The following is a 15,091-nucleotide window of genomic DNA, read 5'->3' as shown; positions in this document are numbered from 1 at the left end:
CTCTGTCAGTAATGTCGTATTACCATCAAACGCACTGTGACGCAGCACTTTACTGGACTTTATTTAAACTCTTTTGCGTGTTTCTTAGTGTAACGGCCCCACAGTGTCGACGCAGTGGTTCTGTTTAAATGAATAATGAGCCTGCAGGCCGTCCTGCACTTGTCTGGACGCCCGCAGCGCTCACAGGGCTGACTGTTATTAAACTGAAAAATGTTTTTTCCAGAAATGCTCTCAAATTTCCCTGAAACTAGTCAGATAACCCCGGAAACTCCCAGAGGAACTAAAACCTGATAACCGAACAGACCGTCACTGTCTGACTGACGCTGATGATCCGTCTGGACAGAACAAACAAAGACGGATAATAAACGGAGGTGTCTTTATTTAAAATCCTACACAGAAGTAAAAGAAGCTGCTGGAGGGACGATAATAACAGCGTCAGGGATTCTTGATTTACTGAGCTGTCGGCTGACAAATTGTTGGCTGCTTGTGGTGAGCAGACATGCATCCAGCAGCAGAACACCCAGTCGTGGTTTCTCTGCTGCTATTTGCTGTCAGGACTCGAAACTCGAAAAAAAAAAAACTATGAAGAATGAAACTGATTTATAAGACTGTAGTTTTCAGTGAACTCGCTGCTCCTCCTGTCATTTAAATCCCGTCCGGAGCGACGTCCTTGTATTTAAAGTGGATCTTTTTGGATTTTTTTTCCATCTGCTGCATCAGTCAGACGGAACAAACCGCTGCTTTTACTGCAATACTTGAACTTCATTAAGCTCATAATACTTATGTTACTGTAGCAGGACTTTTACTTGTAATGGAGTATTTGTACATTGCTGTGTTGGTACTTTTACTGCAGTAAAAGCATCTGAAAACACTTCTTCCATCACTGGCTGATGCAGTTTGGGGAGAATCTTGGTTTGATGCAACAGATCTCTGCTCACTAATGCAAACACAGCAGAATCACATCAGTGAATGGTGCAGGCTGGAGGAGTCCACAGGTACGTCAGCACAGTCCTGCTGGACGTTATCCTGCTCAGTCAGCCTCTTCTGACCACACAGCTGGAGTCACATGACAGCCAGCGTTCATCCACTGACATCACAGACCTGCCCGGTAGATCCCGCGTGTCCGTCCTAAACCCGCCGCCACCACCGACTGAGTCACATGTCTGAGATAATGCAGCAGGCTTACAGCAGGGTGATGTAACAGGATTGTCATCCTCTCTACGAGATTACTCACCAGCACTTTTCACTCGGATAAATACGGTAACAAGAAGCTAAAACAGAAACCACAACACACTGAGAGCTAACCGCTCGCTGCCTCTTCACACCCGTGACGTCTCCTCTCAGGCCGCCGCATCGAGCTGAAATCCGTATCTGATCACAAACAACTGAGTTCGAGTGAAACCAGACAGACTGAGACGTGTCTCAACAGGTCGCTCGGTGCTGATGAACCCTGCAGGGCAGGATTATCATGTACTATATGTTACAACATCCAGATACAGGAAGAAACATAACTCTGAGTGTAAATGCAGATAAGACTTCAGGGGATATTTATTCATGTGATATACATTTCAAAGTGTTCCTGTTTAGAGATGCAGGAGAGTAAATCCATACAAATATAAACTGATTTATTTACCAAAAGTCTCTGAAGGAAATCTCTCCGCTTCAGACTCTGATGAAGCACCTCTGCTCCCATAAAAACACTGAATGCTGGGAAATGACAAACCTCAGTTTGTGTCCAAAAGCGACAGAGAGTCAGAAATGTGTCACTACTGTTCCAACAGCAGTGAGTCATTGTGCTGCGGTGACCGATTTACGTCTTTAAAAGTGATTAAAAAGATCATAAAGTGGATCCTGAAAGCAGCAGGAAGCTGAATTTAGCTCCTGTGGCAGTTTGTGAGCAGCTGATCTCCTCAGCTGATCTGTGAACAGTCTCATTGTCTCAGACAGCAGAGTCACAGATGGTTTCAGCTGCGAGACAGAAGCTCCTTTATGCTGCTGCCATCGACGTGCTTTCACTTCCATTGAGCTGCGTGTTGTAATACAGTTCAGACACCAAGCTGAGACAGACTTCACGTCTGTGCAGCATCAGGATACAACACTGCACCACTTTATATATCTATATATTATTATTATTATTATTATTATTATTATTAATAAAGGGTTTAACTCAGATATTCAGAGTTTAAAAATGAAAATATAAGACGAAGGACGAACAAAACAGATCCAAGTTCATATTTATCAAACTTCAGAAAGAACCAACTGAATATGTTGAGTGTGATCAATAAGATACATTTATCACCTGATCACATGATTGATCACATGAAGGAATATCCAATCAGAGATATGGATTCACCCGACATCTGCCAGAGTACATGTTGTACATTCCTACATTTTTTTTTACTTTTTACTAATCAATTAATCGAGAAAATAATTGGCAGATTAATCAATAATTAAAATAATTGTTAATTGCAGCTTTAGTTTTTTAAATTTTTTTATTGTGTATTATTTCAGCCGTATCAGTGACATCATTTAATAAATCATCTTTAAAATAAACTGTTTCAAAAAACAGCTGAAGTGGAATTAAATGATTAAAACCTTCATGTGATCAATGAAATGAAACCAGATCGGCCAATCAGAGAATCAGGGCGCAGTTTAGGACGTTATGGTTTGATAACGTTACAAGTGAAGTAAAGATTTCTGAGCAGCGGCAGTGGATCGAGGTGAGGTGAGGGAGCAGCGGTGGCGAAAACAAAGCGCGGCGGTTACCTTCTAAAACACAAAGAAACAACCATCAAACACTCGACAGATGTTTCGTGAGGAGACAGACGCTCGCTGCGTTCATCGTGTCTCACAGACGTAAACACAAACAAAACACCATCATGTTCTTTCTCTCTGTTCTGTCTGAACAACACAGGAGTTTATTATCAGTCATCCACTCTGTTCTCTTTATGTATTCTATTCTCTGAACATATGGAGAAACCTGCATTTATACACTATTCATTTACTGATGCTGTGATATATCAACATTACACATCAGTGACCAAAGGAAAACAAACAAATCAAAAGAGAACTTCACTGTTGTCTGTATTACAGTAAACAATGAATTAATCACCAAAATTATGTTTAAAACAAGAGTTATTGTCATTTTTTGGCCTCCAGACCAGTAAAACTCTGATGTACTGGCCAGTAGATGAAGTGGGCCAGTAGGGAAAATGGACACTGTAAAGATTAATATCTTAATATTTAAATAAAATATGTTCCTACGAGGCCGTTGGCAGCTTCACTGCACTTCAAACAAACTATTTAGTATCTGATTTATGCTCCTCTGTAATAAAACAATAAAGTTTATTGAAGTAACGCTAAACTGAAACCCGGCTGAGCTTCATAATAAGCGACATGTGATCCACCTGTTGGCAGGTGAAGCAGAAACACCTGAGAGACAGAAGAGACACTCAAACAGCCCGCGCTGCGTTCGCTGTCCGTCTGGTGAATCTGTAACTTGTTGTTTTTTTAAATCCCAGCGGATCCTTTAAGTGGATTAAGAGAAGCTGAGTGAGCAGCAGGGAGTCAGATCAGCAGCAAGAGTGAAAGTGTCTGAACATTCAGTATAATAAAACTACACAAGTACCCACAATGCATTAGTTTCATATGCAGACTTCTTTATGAATCAATAGTGCTGAACACATCATCCTGGGCTCCAGGAAACTATCGGTCATCAAGAATAAAACATAGAAACTATATCATTTGATCCATAAAATGTCAGAAAATGGTGAAAAATGTTTCCCAAAAGCCCAAGATGACCTCCTCAAATGTCTAATTGTTGCAACTTTAACATGTGTAATAATAATAATAATAATAATAATAATAATAATAATAATAATAATAATAATAATAATAATAATAATAATAATAATATCTTAAACGCTGCATTATAAAGACTTTTATTGAAAGGACAACAATGGAAATAAGCTCTTGAGCTTTATTGTGTTTTATCCTTTTGACAATTACTGTACAAAGATATGATGCATCCTGGAAGCTGTGCATATATTATTTATTTATTTATATATGTTGCATATCTTTTATATTTCAATCGATCCATCAATGGTAATACTGTAGTTATTACAGCCAGAGGAACTGCATTCAAAATGAGACTTAAGTGAAAGTGTTTAGTCATATTCTGAGCAGATATTCGCTGTTTTTCTTCGACATGTTAAACAGTCGGTTCAGTATCTTCAGATTCTGGATTGTTAGTCGGACAAAACAAGTAAACTGAAGGCGTCAGTGCAGCTGGAGGAAACTGGGAACAGCATTTTTTTCACTGGTTTTTTTAACAGTTCACGGACCAAAACATAAATCAATAATGAAAATAATCCTCAGTTGCAGCCCGACACGCGAGCGCGAGTGTGTGTACGAGGTTCATACTGGGTCTGTTTGACAGTTTGAAGGTTGTTTCTGTAAATTGTGACCTCCTCAGTGTGAAGACTTTGTTCTGCAGACTGAGGAGTGTTTAGTCTGCTCTGCTCTGTGGAGCCCAAACTGCATCAACACTCTGCAGACAGAAATATCCATAAAAGGACAAAAACACAGCTGCGAATCAGCTGAGAGGTCCGTCTGCAAAGGTATGTGTGTGTGTGTGTGCTAAGTACATTTACTAAAGTACTGCACTTAACTACAATTTAGAGGTACTTGTACTTTACTTGAGTATTTCTATTTTATGCTACTTTATATTTCTACTCATCACCACATTCCTGAAGGAAATATTATTCCTTCTACTTCACTACATTTATGTGAAACATACAGTCAATCAAACTTTATTCGTACAGCATCTTTTTTGCAGGTAAATGCTGTTTACAGTCACTCTGTGGGACTCGTCTCCCTACTGGGGACAAAAATCACATCCCTGTTTATGTAAATCACAACATTTTAGACTCAGACTCAGTTTAAAGTGAAGGTACTGTTAGATCAACTCATCTAAGTGAAAGTAATCTGAAGTGATGCTGCCCATATGAAGGGTAGAAGATGGTATTTAGCAGTGAAACCTTTAAAGGGATCATGTTTATGAACAGAAATATTAATGAAAGATAACTTAAACCAAAGCAGCTGCCACCTCCTCCTCTTCTCTACTCATCACTACGGACCAGTGATCAGCCTTTTACCTGCTCAGCCTCACCTGACTGGACCGTACCATCTGCTCAGGTGACCAGAGGGGGAAGCTGGACTGATACACAAATGTACCACTACTGCTGACAATCACAGTTTTCTACAGTCACACACACATCAGTGGCGTAAGCGTCACTGATCCTCCCTCTACCTGACGGAGCAGCTGAGGATGCTCACCTGTTGCCATGGACGCAGCAGACGATCAGAAAAACATCACAGCAGGACTGAAGCTCCTCAACTAAACGCAACAATGTGACACACAAACTGCTCGACTGAACCCCGTCCTCCATTATTCATGTATTATTATGTGACATGACTGATAAACACACAAACACCAGTAACGTTGGGAACCAGAGCCCAGAATGTAAATAGAAGCTGATATGAACATATTTATATTGTTTATCATGTTTTTAACTAACTCAGGTCTCTTTTACTGCATTTACAGTTGATAGTTTAACAGATTTCTGTCTTTAAAGTGTTGATGTGAGAAGTTTTTAGAGGAAAATGTTGTTTGTTGTTAGTTTCATGTGACAGTAACGTTACTGGCTGTGTTCATATACGGTTGTAAAGTAACACTAATCCTTCACTAGTTGAACTCTTGACCTTTGTTTCTATCTGAGGGTTGTTCAATAACCCGGAAGGTTAACTACAGATCCTGGACAAGAGTGTTTATGAACTGGCTGATACTGGGTGATACTGGGTGAACTGGGTGAACTGGGTGGTGTGGTGGTGTATTTCTGATTGTAGTATTTACTCTCTTTATATGTTTATTGAGTAATAAAACAATACAGACAGACTTTAAAGCCTCCTGCCGATCTCATCCTGCTGTATGTTTATCTTTATATGACGATTAAATAAAACCTGAAACTTAATGATGAAAATAATCTGTAGTTTCTATCTGTCACATATTTAAAGATCCTGATATGTTTCACATGGAAACACATGGAAATGTGCTGAGAGGAAGTTTAAAGTACTTCACAGCAGTGTATAAATATATCTATATAACTTTATTTCTGATAAAATCATCAGATGTAAAGATAATAAATAAAGATAATATCAGTTTGTGGTCACTTCCTGTTTCACAGCAACGATCACTGCGTCCTCCACAACAAACACTTCAGGAGTCTTTTTATGAATTTCAGACAACAATATAGAAAAAAAGCATCGCATCATGTGACACAGAGAGAGGAAATTCCTCCGCGGCTGCAAACACACTCTGTGATAAAATCGGAGCTGTTTTCTTTTCTGCAGCTCCAAAGCGTTTCCTGGTTTGGTTGATCGCCCCGACAGAAAGAAAAGTCCGTCTGTCTGTGATCGAAGCTCTAATCTGCCGCCGGATATAAAACGGTTCATTAAACATCACAGCCGTAATCTCTCACACATCACACGGAAACTATTTTATCACATCCAAGGTCGGATTCCACCACAACAGCCTGCTTCACATTCTTCAGCTTCTATCAAAGCATCAGTCGCTTCAATCTGAAGAAAATTCATCACTTTCATTGTTCGAGCAAAAATGACAAAAATGGATGACATGATAGTAAAATCAATATTTTTGGGGGTTTGGGACTCAAATAAAACAAAACAAAAGAAGAAGAAGAATTAAAATAATAGAAGCTACAGAATGCAAAAAGCTGCATAAAAAGGTTTATTTTAATCCAGTTTCTTAAAGCCTGAAACTGACTGAAGGCAGCAGTGAGTCAGGATTTTACAAATATTCAGGTCATAGTTCAAAAAAACCCCTCAGAGATGTTTGTTTTTTATTCATGTAGCTGTTCTGTTTTAAAGTCAAGGTTGTTTTATTTTAACTGGTCCATCAGTTCCTAAAAAGAGAATCTGGCATTAATTATATGGAAATATTTATTATAATTAACTGCTGATGTAACCAACAGAGTCATTTAGTCAGTAGAAATTTGACAACAGTGATGCAAAAACTAATAAAGTTTCCAATAATAAATGAATAATGACTGAATATTTATTTGTGTTTTATTATTATTATTATTTTCTTTATAATTAGCTCCAAATTACAATTATTTCTCTCCAGGAAACTACGACAACAACAATATATTGAAATGAATCAACTACACTACAACTATAATAACTGTGTAATATTAGTACAATCATTACCAGATTACACAATAATCTCAACGTGTTGGGCTGTAACTAACGATCATTTTCATTATCAAAATGATTATTTTCTCAATTAATCAATTAGTTGTTTGGTCTGTTCAGTCATATAAACAGAGAAAAGCAGCAGATCCTGAACCTGGAGCAGCTGGAACCAGAAAACATGTCTGCTTGAAAAAAAGACTCAAACGATTAATCAATCAACTTTCTGTCGATCGACTCGTCAATTAACTGACGAGTTGTCTCAGCCCTAATAAATCAGCTGTTCTGAGTAACTTTGATGACAAAATGAAACAGTTTGTGTGTTTGTATTCGACCAAAGATCCTCTGTGAAGGAAGAAGCTTCACTCTGCTGCATAATCAGAGTGTTTCTGTAGTTCCAACAACTCCGACAGAGTGAGACATCTCTTCTCTAGAGGATCAGGAGTCTCTCCACTTCAATTGTCATTCAGATCAGATCAATCATTTAAGCTGATCAGTTTAATCGTTTTCAATCAGGACTCTCAGTGTTTATATCAAGAAGCTCCTGAAAAATGATATTTCAGTGTGTCAGATACATATTTCACATCTTCTGCTGCTGTAAATATAAGACTCTATCAGCAGATAATCAATATTAAGGACTCGGATCAGGCTTGAAACCTTGATCCTCATCCCTTCTTCACTTCACATCCTATCAGTCTGTCTGACGCTTTCTCATTGGCTGAAACTACAATCCAAGAAATAAAAGCAGGTCAAGCTGCCGTGACATCCTCCTCCATCCCGTCAGGATTATCTCTGTACCCCCCCCCCCCCCCCACCACCCCACCCATAACCCCCCCACACCCAGCCCCTCCCTCCCTGTCCAGCAACATCAGGAGCCGCAGCCTTTGTTCAGCCTCCATCCCCCCGCTGATTCCCGGCATCATCCTCTGCATGCCTGATGAAGGCTTCTTCTGACTGTAAGTGAATCTGTTTAAAGGACGAATTCCCAGTGTTCCCAGTGTTCCCAGTCTGTGTTAAACCAGCAGTCAGGTGTCTGTAATCATTCCTGCTGTTCATACTGGATATTAAAAGATCCTTCAAATGTGCTTCCAATGGAAGTGATGGAGGATAAAATCCACAGTGTGTCCACACAGTCATTTAAAGTCTGTGTGAAGCTTCTATTCAGCTTCAGCAGTCTGAGTTAGTCATATCAAGTGGATATCTGACACATTTACAGTCTTTGTGTTTCCCTGTTGAGCTGCAGGTGGAAGTATAGTAACAAAAAGAGGAACTTTGGCACTAAAAAGACTGTAACGTTGAAAGATATCTACTTGATTTGACTCATTTGGACGCTGAAGCTTCATATTAGCTTCAGATAAACTTTAAATACATTTTTGTCCTCCATCACTTCCTTTGTAAGGTCATTATGAAGGGATCTTCTAATGGTCAGTATGAACAGGAGGAATGATTACAGCAAGAAAAACAGCTTTAATGTTCATTTAGGCTCCTGACTGTTGGTTTAAGACAAAAAATGTGAATCTGTCCTTTAATAAGAGCTGCAGGAGTTTAATTAATTTCAGCAAACTGGACGTTTGGATGTTTGGAGGAGAGTGAGAGCTCGTCTCTCTTCTCTAAAACATTCGAGTCAAAAGGAAAAATAAAACTGGTTGTGAGGAATTAAAGCACAGCGAGGTGAACTTTAAACCTTGACGCTTTATTCAACAAACGTTTCAGCTTCCTGTCCTTCGTCAGAGTGTCTGAGGCCAAATCTGGTTCTGGTCATGTGACCACAGATCACCATAGATACCAAGAATACAAAACATTAGCATTATGAATCTGAATCTGCCGATTATTCTCTGTATTAATCATTTAGTCTTTAAAACTCATTGAACTCTCATACTCATTTTAGATTTTAAAACTTTATTTTCTAATGTTTTTATTCATTCTTTGTTGATTGTGTTTGTCTGATTTAGAGCTGCAATGATGAATAGATTAATCGATTAGTAGCCAACTATTAAATGTATCGCCAACTATTTCGATAATCAATTAATCGTTTGGAGTCATTTTTCAAGAAATAAAGTCCAAATTCTCTGATTGCAGCTTCTTAAATGTGAATATTTTCTGGTTTTCTTTTGTCTCTGTGACAGTAAACTGAAGATCTTTGAGTTGTGGACAAAGACATTTTATGGACCAAAAACTAATCAATTAATTGAGAAAATAAATGACAGATTAATCAATAATTGTTAGTTGCAGCTCTGGTCTGATTATGAATGTTTCTTGTTCTCAGTTCTCTCTTGAAAAACAGATCTCAGTGACATTGTATGATTAAAGTTTCAATAAATAATTTTTAAAAAAACAACAGCAAAATGCCCGTCAGAGTTCAAGATGACGTCATCAGATGTCTTGATTTAACCGACCAACAGTCAAAAACCCAGAAATATTCAGTTTACTGTCATATAAAGTTGAGAAAAGCAACAAATCTGGAGAAACTTTTGTATTGTTGGTGTAAATTTGAAAATTAAAAAAAAAAAGTCAATATCTCAATAAAGTGTTTCCGGCTGATGTGGAAAAGTTTGCATAAAAAGAGAATGGAAACAGGCAAGTAAACATTTTATATTGTAGAAAGTACTTATATATAATATGACTATATATTTATATTCTATAGGTCACATGATGGACGACAGGAAGCTGAAACATTTGATGAGGTGAATAAAAGGAGGCGCAGCTGTGGATGAAAGGAGGTAAAATCAGGAGACAAAACCAACGTTCTCTGCTCCTCAAACACAGAAGGATTTTGTTTTTCAGTGTGTTGTGTGACAACGAGCTGTAACCTCATGTTCAGAGGTCACACTGAGGTTTGGATTTGTCACACAAACAATTTTATCTGAGCAGAAAGAGAGTTACAGTGATGTGGATGAGCTGATGGAAACAGACTGCATAAAATATGTTACTGATTTTACTGTCACCACTAAATGTCTGCAGGTTTGAACTTGATGCTCTGCGCTTGTTTTTGAGTTTTTTGTTCCAGTATTTCATTTTTAGACACCAGTCTGTGGTTTTCTTGAGTGTATAAAGAGTTTTAAAAGCATGCATTTGCTGTTTTTGACACCTGTTCTCAAACCAGACTTTTGTTTCTAACAGTGCATCAAACCACCAGAGATGTGAGGAAGTAAAGAGCTCTTACCTGGAAAGGCGTGTGGGCTGGATGACCCTCTCTTGAGGCACTTGGAACACAGAATATGTACAGAGTAATGCAGCCCAGGCCACTCCTGCAGCAGCACATTCAGCTCCTCCACCAGCGGCGTGATGGCCTGCCACGCAGTCCAGATGTTGGGCAGCGAGGCGTGGCTGGTGATGGACAGAGTCTCCGCCTGCAGCTTCCCTTTGGAGGGCTGATGGCTGATCTCCACGGGGACTTTACCCCGATAGGCGAAGATCTGATGCCTGCCGTCCGACCGCTGAACCACGTGGCTGTTTATCTGAACACTGAAGCGAGCGAAGAGTCCGGGAGGGAAGAGGAAGGGGAATCTGTACTGGATGTGCAGCTGCTCCACAGAGAAGAGCGGACACAGAGGGACGGAGCTGCCGCCGGCCGAGGCCTCCGCCCGGGGCTCCTCGTTGCTGACGTAGCTGGGGAACTTGTACCAGGCGGTGGCCCCGTTCAGAGGCTTGCTGCGGGGTTTGTTGATGCAGTAGCAGACGCCCATCTTCTCCAGGAGCTCCATGATGAGATGGAGGTCCTGCTGGGTCTGGATGAGCGGGCGGAGGAGCAGGCGGATGACGTTGGAGGGCAGGAGGCCGTGCTGCAGGAAGCCCTCCACATGATGCTGCAGATGGGTGACCCTGAGGTTCTCCCCCTTCTCGTCCTCTATCACCAGACTCACCCGGCCCTTGTCCCCCCTCTCCCCCTCAGAGAGGAGCCGGTCCAGCAGCGTCGACTCGTCCCTCTGGAAGAAGACGTTGAGGATTGCGATGAAGCGTGGAAGATTGTGGAAAACATACTCCTTCAGGGTGAGGCTGTCCTCAAAGTAGAGCAGCTTCCCGCTCTCGTGCAGGTAGGACAAGGCGCTCTGCAGTCGGTCCTCCGTCAGCCCCGCCTGCAGGCCCAGCCGGGCCGAGTCCCACCATGACAGCCATAAGTCTTTGGGCTTAAAGTGCAGCTCCTCCAGCATCTGCCAGGACTTGGGCAGCACGCGATGGAGGTTGGGGAAGATGTCCCTGTGGTCAGCGACGGACATGAGCTTCTCACGCAGCCTCTGAATGTTCCTCTGCGTCTCCGTGCAGCTGACGCTCAGCACAGGAGACAAGATCTGCAGCCTCTGGTTCAGCATGTACTGCAGCTGGGCTTTCCTCCGCCGCAGGTTCCTGTCAGAGACGCCGTAGAAGAGGACGTGAGGGCTGGAGGTGCGGACGCTGAAGCCCTGCTCCAGCGCCTGGTCCACCTGCAGAGCCAGGCTCCTCAGACTCTGGATGTCCCTCTTCTCCTGCAGGCCTATCTGTCTGTGGATGTCCAGAGTTTTCTCCTCCAGCTCCACCTCCCCACACAGGTCGGCGTGCGTTCCCACTAAGCACACGACAGCGTGGGGAACTTTGGCACTGAGCAGGTGGAGGAAATACCCGACGTGGGCGTAAAAGTTCCTGGGCGAATACGTTTTGAGATTCACAACCAGAACGTAGAGAGCACCGGGGGACAGGAAGAAGGGTTTGATGAGGTCGTAATTTTGCTTCCCTGACAAATCGTACACCAGAAAAGTGAGACATCGATCAGCGTCTGCCACCCAGTTAGTGACTTCGATTCCTTTGCTTCCCTGGTTTCCTGCTGCGTCCTGCTGTCTGCTCACCACACTCTGCCTGAGCCGCGTCTTCCCGGCGTTCTTCATCCCCATCAGGACCAGTTTGAGCCGCGGCTTCACGGCGAGCTGGGAATGTGCGAGTTCCTTCTGATAGGCTGCGATGTAAGGAATCCCCTTCATGCACACCTCGTACGGAGGCTGGATGAGCGGGTTATCCTTCACCTTCCAGATGTTCACTCTGGACAGCTTTCCAAAGTTATCTGGCAGTATGGCTATTTGGTTACCCTGTAAGACGAGCTCCTCCAGCTTCTCCAGCTCCACGATGGAGTCTGGTAGATATGTAATGTTGTTGTTATCCAGCCAAAGGTTCGCCAGCTTCCCCAGCTGCCCGATCTCCTCTGGGATATGAGTCAGTTTATTCCTGCTCAGGTACAGTTCCTCTAATCCTGTGATGCTTAAAATCACCTGGGGGAAGTTCTCAAACTCGTTTGAGGACAGATTGATCATTTTCAGTCTTTGCAGGCTGCCAAACGAGGCCGGCAGCGCTGTGAGGTTATTCCCGTCCAGCATCAGGCTCTCCAGGTTGTGCAGGTGACAGAAAGCATCAGGTAGTGAAGACATGTGAAGGCTGCTGAGCCACAGGATTTTGATAGGCTGCAGCTTCATGATGTCTGCTGGTAAAGCCTCAAACTTGTTCCCAGAGCAGTCGAGCTCCTCCAGGTCCCTGAGCGCCAGGATCTCTGGGGGGAACTGGTTCAGCTTGTTGTGATCTGCGTCCAGCGTCCGCAACCTGTGGAGGCAGCTGAAGGATCTGGGGACATCTCGCAGCTCGTTGAAGCTGATGTCAAGTTCCTCCAGAAACTGCAGCGCTCCTATTTGAGCGGGCAGGGACTGGATCTTGTTGTGACTGATGCAAAGCTTCTTCAGGCCCTTCAGCTGGCTCACCCCCTCAGAGAGGCTCCTCAGCAGGTTGTGGCTCATGTCGAGCTCCACCAGCTGCCCCAGCTCGAACACCACACAGGGGACACAGGAGAACTTGTTCCTGCGGAGGACCAAGATGCGCAGGTTGTTGAGGGTGGATCCCAGCCCGTCTGGCAGCTCCTGCAGGGAGTTGTTACCCAGGTTGAGCACCTCTATCTCGGATATATCCTCCGGCAGGATGATCTGGTTGTTCTTGGAGCAGAGGGTGAGCTGGCGCAGGTTGCTCCGCAGCTTCCTGGAGCGGAGGGCGGCATCTCTCCACAACCTGGCCGTTTTCAGATTGTTCTCCTTGTCCTCCATGGCTCTGCAGCCAGACCCCTCCTCCTCCTGCTGCTCCTTGTTTTCATTGAGAGTTTTCATGGGTGCTGAGCGGGCCGCATGGTGGACGGTGTCCTTCAGGAATCCACGGCAGCAAACCCTCCGTCAGAGCGGGCAGAGAAGACACTTTCTGTCGGGGAATAATCACACGTTTGGATCGTAGCAGGAGGGCTGTGTGCGGCCGCGGAGGCATCCTTTTCTCCTGCGCCACTCAGCACACAATGAGAACAAACCTCCCCGGTTACAGCTCCGGGTTTAAGCCCGTATCCGCGCTCCGGTGCCGCGGCTTCGCGCTCTGCGTCACTGCCGTCCTCATCGCCTCCAGAACCCGTCCTCCGGGTCTCTCTCCGTCCCGAGATGTGAGTGTTTCTCTGAGCTTTCCGAGCCGCTGTGAGGCTTCCTGGCAGCGGGGAGTGGAAGTGAGGAACACTGCGTCAGATCTCTGAGCCCTCCTCCTCCTCTCCACCCGGCAGGGAGGAGGGAGGGGGAGAGGAGGAGGAGGAGGAGGAGGGGGAGGAGGGAGTGAAAGTGACTCTCGTTTCTAGCTTCAAAGCATCGAAGTGGACTGTTTTTAATATGAATTTGTTCTCTGTTTAATGTTTTTATGATCTTATCCCCCCAAAATGTTTTTTTTTTATTGCAGGCTTTTATTAATTAATTGTTTTATTCCCTTTATTCTGTCTGTAGGAAGAAGAAGAGGGGGAGGAGGAGGAGGAGGAGGAGGAGGAGGAAGTGAAAGTGACTCTCATTTCTGGCTTGAAATCATCCAAGCAGACTGTCCAAACTCTGCTTTTAATAGTTCTTTGTTCTCTGTTCAATGTTTTTTTATGACTTTATCCCCTCGAAATGTTTTAATTACGAGCTTTCATTAATTACTGTATTGATCCTCATTATTACATCTATGTTCTTATTTATTTGATTGTAGTTCTCATGTCTTTTTAAATGTAATTCTGCCAAATACCAGTAAAGGAACATTTAGTTACTAACAGTCATGTTAAGTGAGTCTGTCTTCTGGATATTATATTTTCACTGATATTTTAAATTAGACATATCAGAACTGTTGATGGTCTGTTTGCCTGATGATTTTGCAGGAAATGTTCACTTTTAATATTTGTAATGGAGCAGTTTTATGAACAATATGAGCAGCAGAAATAAGAATGTGTAAGATAAGAATATTGTTTGCACCTTTCTCGCAGATCCAGACAGTTCATGCAACCTCCAGGTTCAAATGTTCTCACTTGATGTGACCACAGAAATAATAAAGTTTTACAGAAATGACTAAAAACAGAACATCAGACTCAGATATGTTCAACTCATGTTGCACAGACGTAGCAGTTATATGCATTTTCACATAAATGATCAGTTTCTCTGGTTAAGTACTTATGTGTAATTAAACAAATCAGACAATCGTTAGATAAACTCTCCCTGTTTGCTTCAAAAATGTTTAAATGTTTTCAAATATATTCTGTAAATAAATTTCCTTATTAAATGTAAAATGAATCCTATTTCTTTTATTCTCTATTTTCTTTTTTTTATTTGAATTCTGGGTAAAAATGTCCACACGTCCAGGTTGGCAACTGTGATATTAAATACACACAAACAACTTTATGCAATAAAATCACTTAATTTACACATTTTCAGTTACCAAAGAGACGGTCTTATTGTTTTTAACTTGTTGTTATTTACTGTTCTGAGCGGTTTTACTTTGTTTTTATTGTTGTTGCTCTTTTTAAATAATATTTATTCTTTCA

At 42.3% G+C, this 15,091-nt stretch overlaps 1 protein-coding gene across 2 annotated transcripts in view; it reads right to left on the bottom strand.

Moving 5' to 3' along the window:
- mfhas1 (multifunctional ROCO family signaling regulator 1) overlaps positions 1-13,838 on the bottom strand; it is a 30,665-nt gene extending 16,827 nt beyond the window's left edge. For both annotated transcript variants that reach the window (XM_044333116.1, XM_044333115.1), the window contains exon 1: positions 10,433-13,838. In XM_044333116.1, the coding sequence (XP_044189051.1) occupies positions 10,433-13,382 (2,950 nt within the window). In that variant the 5' untranslated portion in view covers positions 13,383-13,838. The remainder of the gene's footprint in view (positions 1-10,432) is intronic.
- Positions 13,839-15,091: the final 1,253 nt, after the last annotated feature.

This window comes from Thunnus albacares, chromosome 18, assembly GCF_914725855.1.
Source record: "Thunnus albacares chromosome 18, fThuAlb1.1, whole genome shotgun sequence".
In the NCBI taxonomy this organism is placed as follows: Eukaryota; Metazoa; Chordata; class Actinopteri; order Scombriformes; family Scombridae; genus Thunnus; species Thunnus albacares.
Note: the sequence above shows the minus strand (reverse complement) of the source record. Positions and strands in the feature narration are given on the sequence as shown.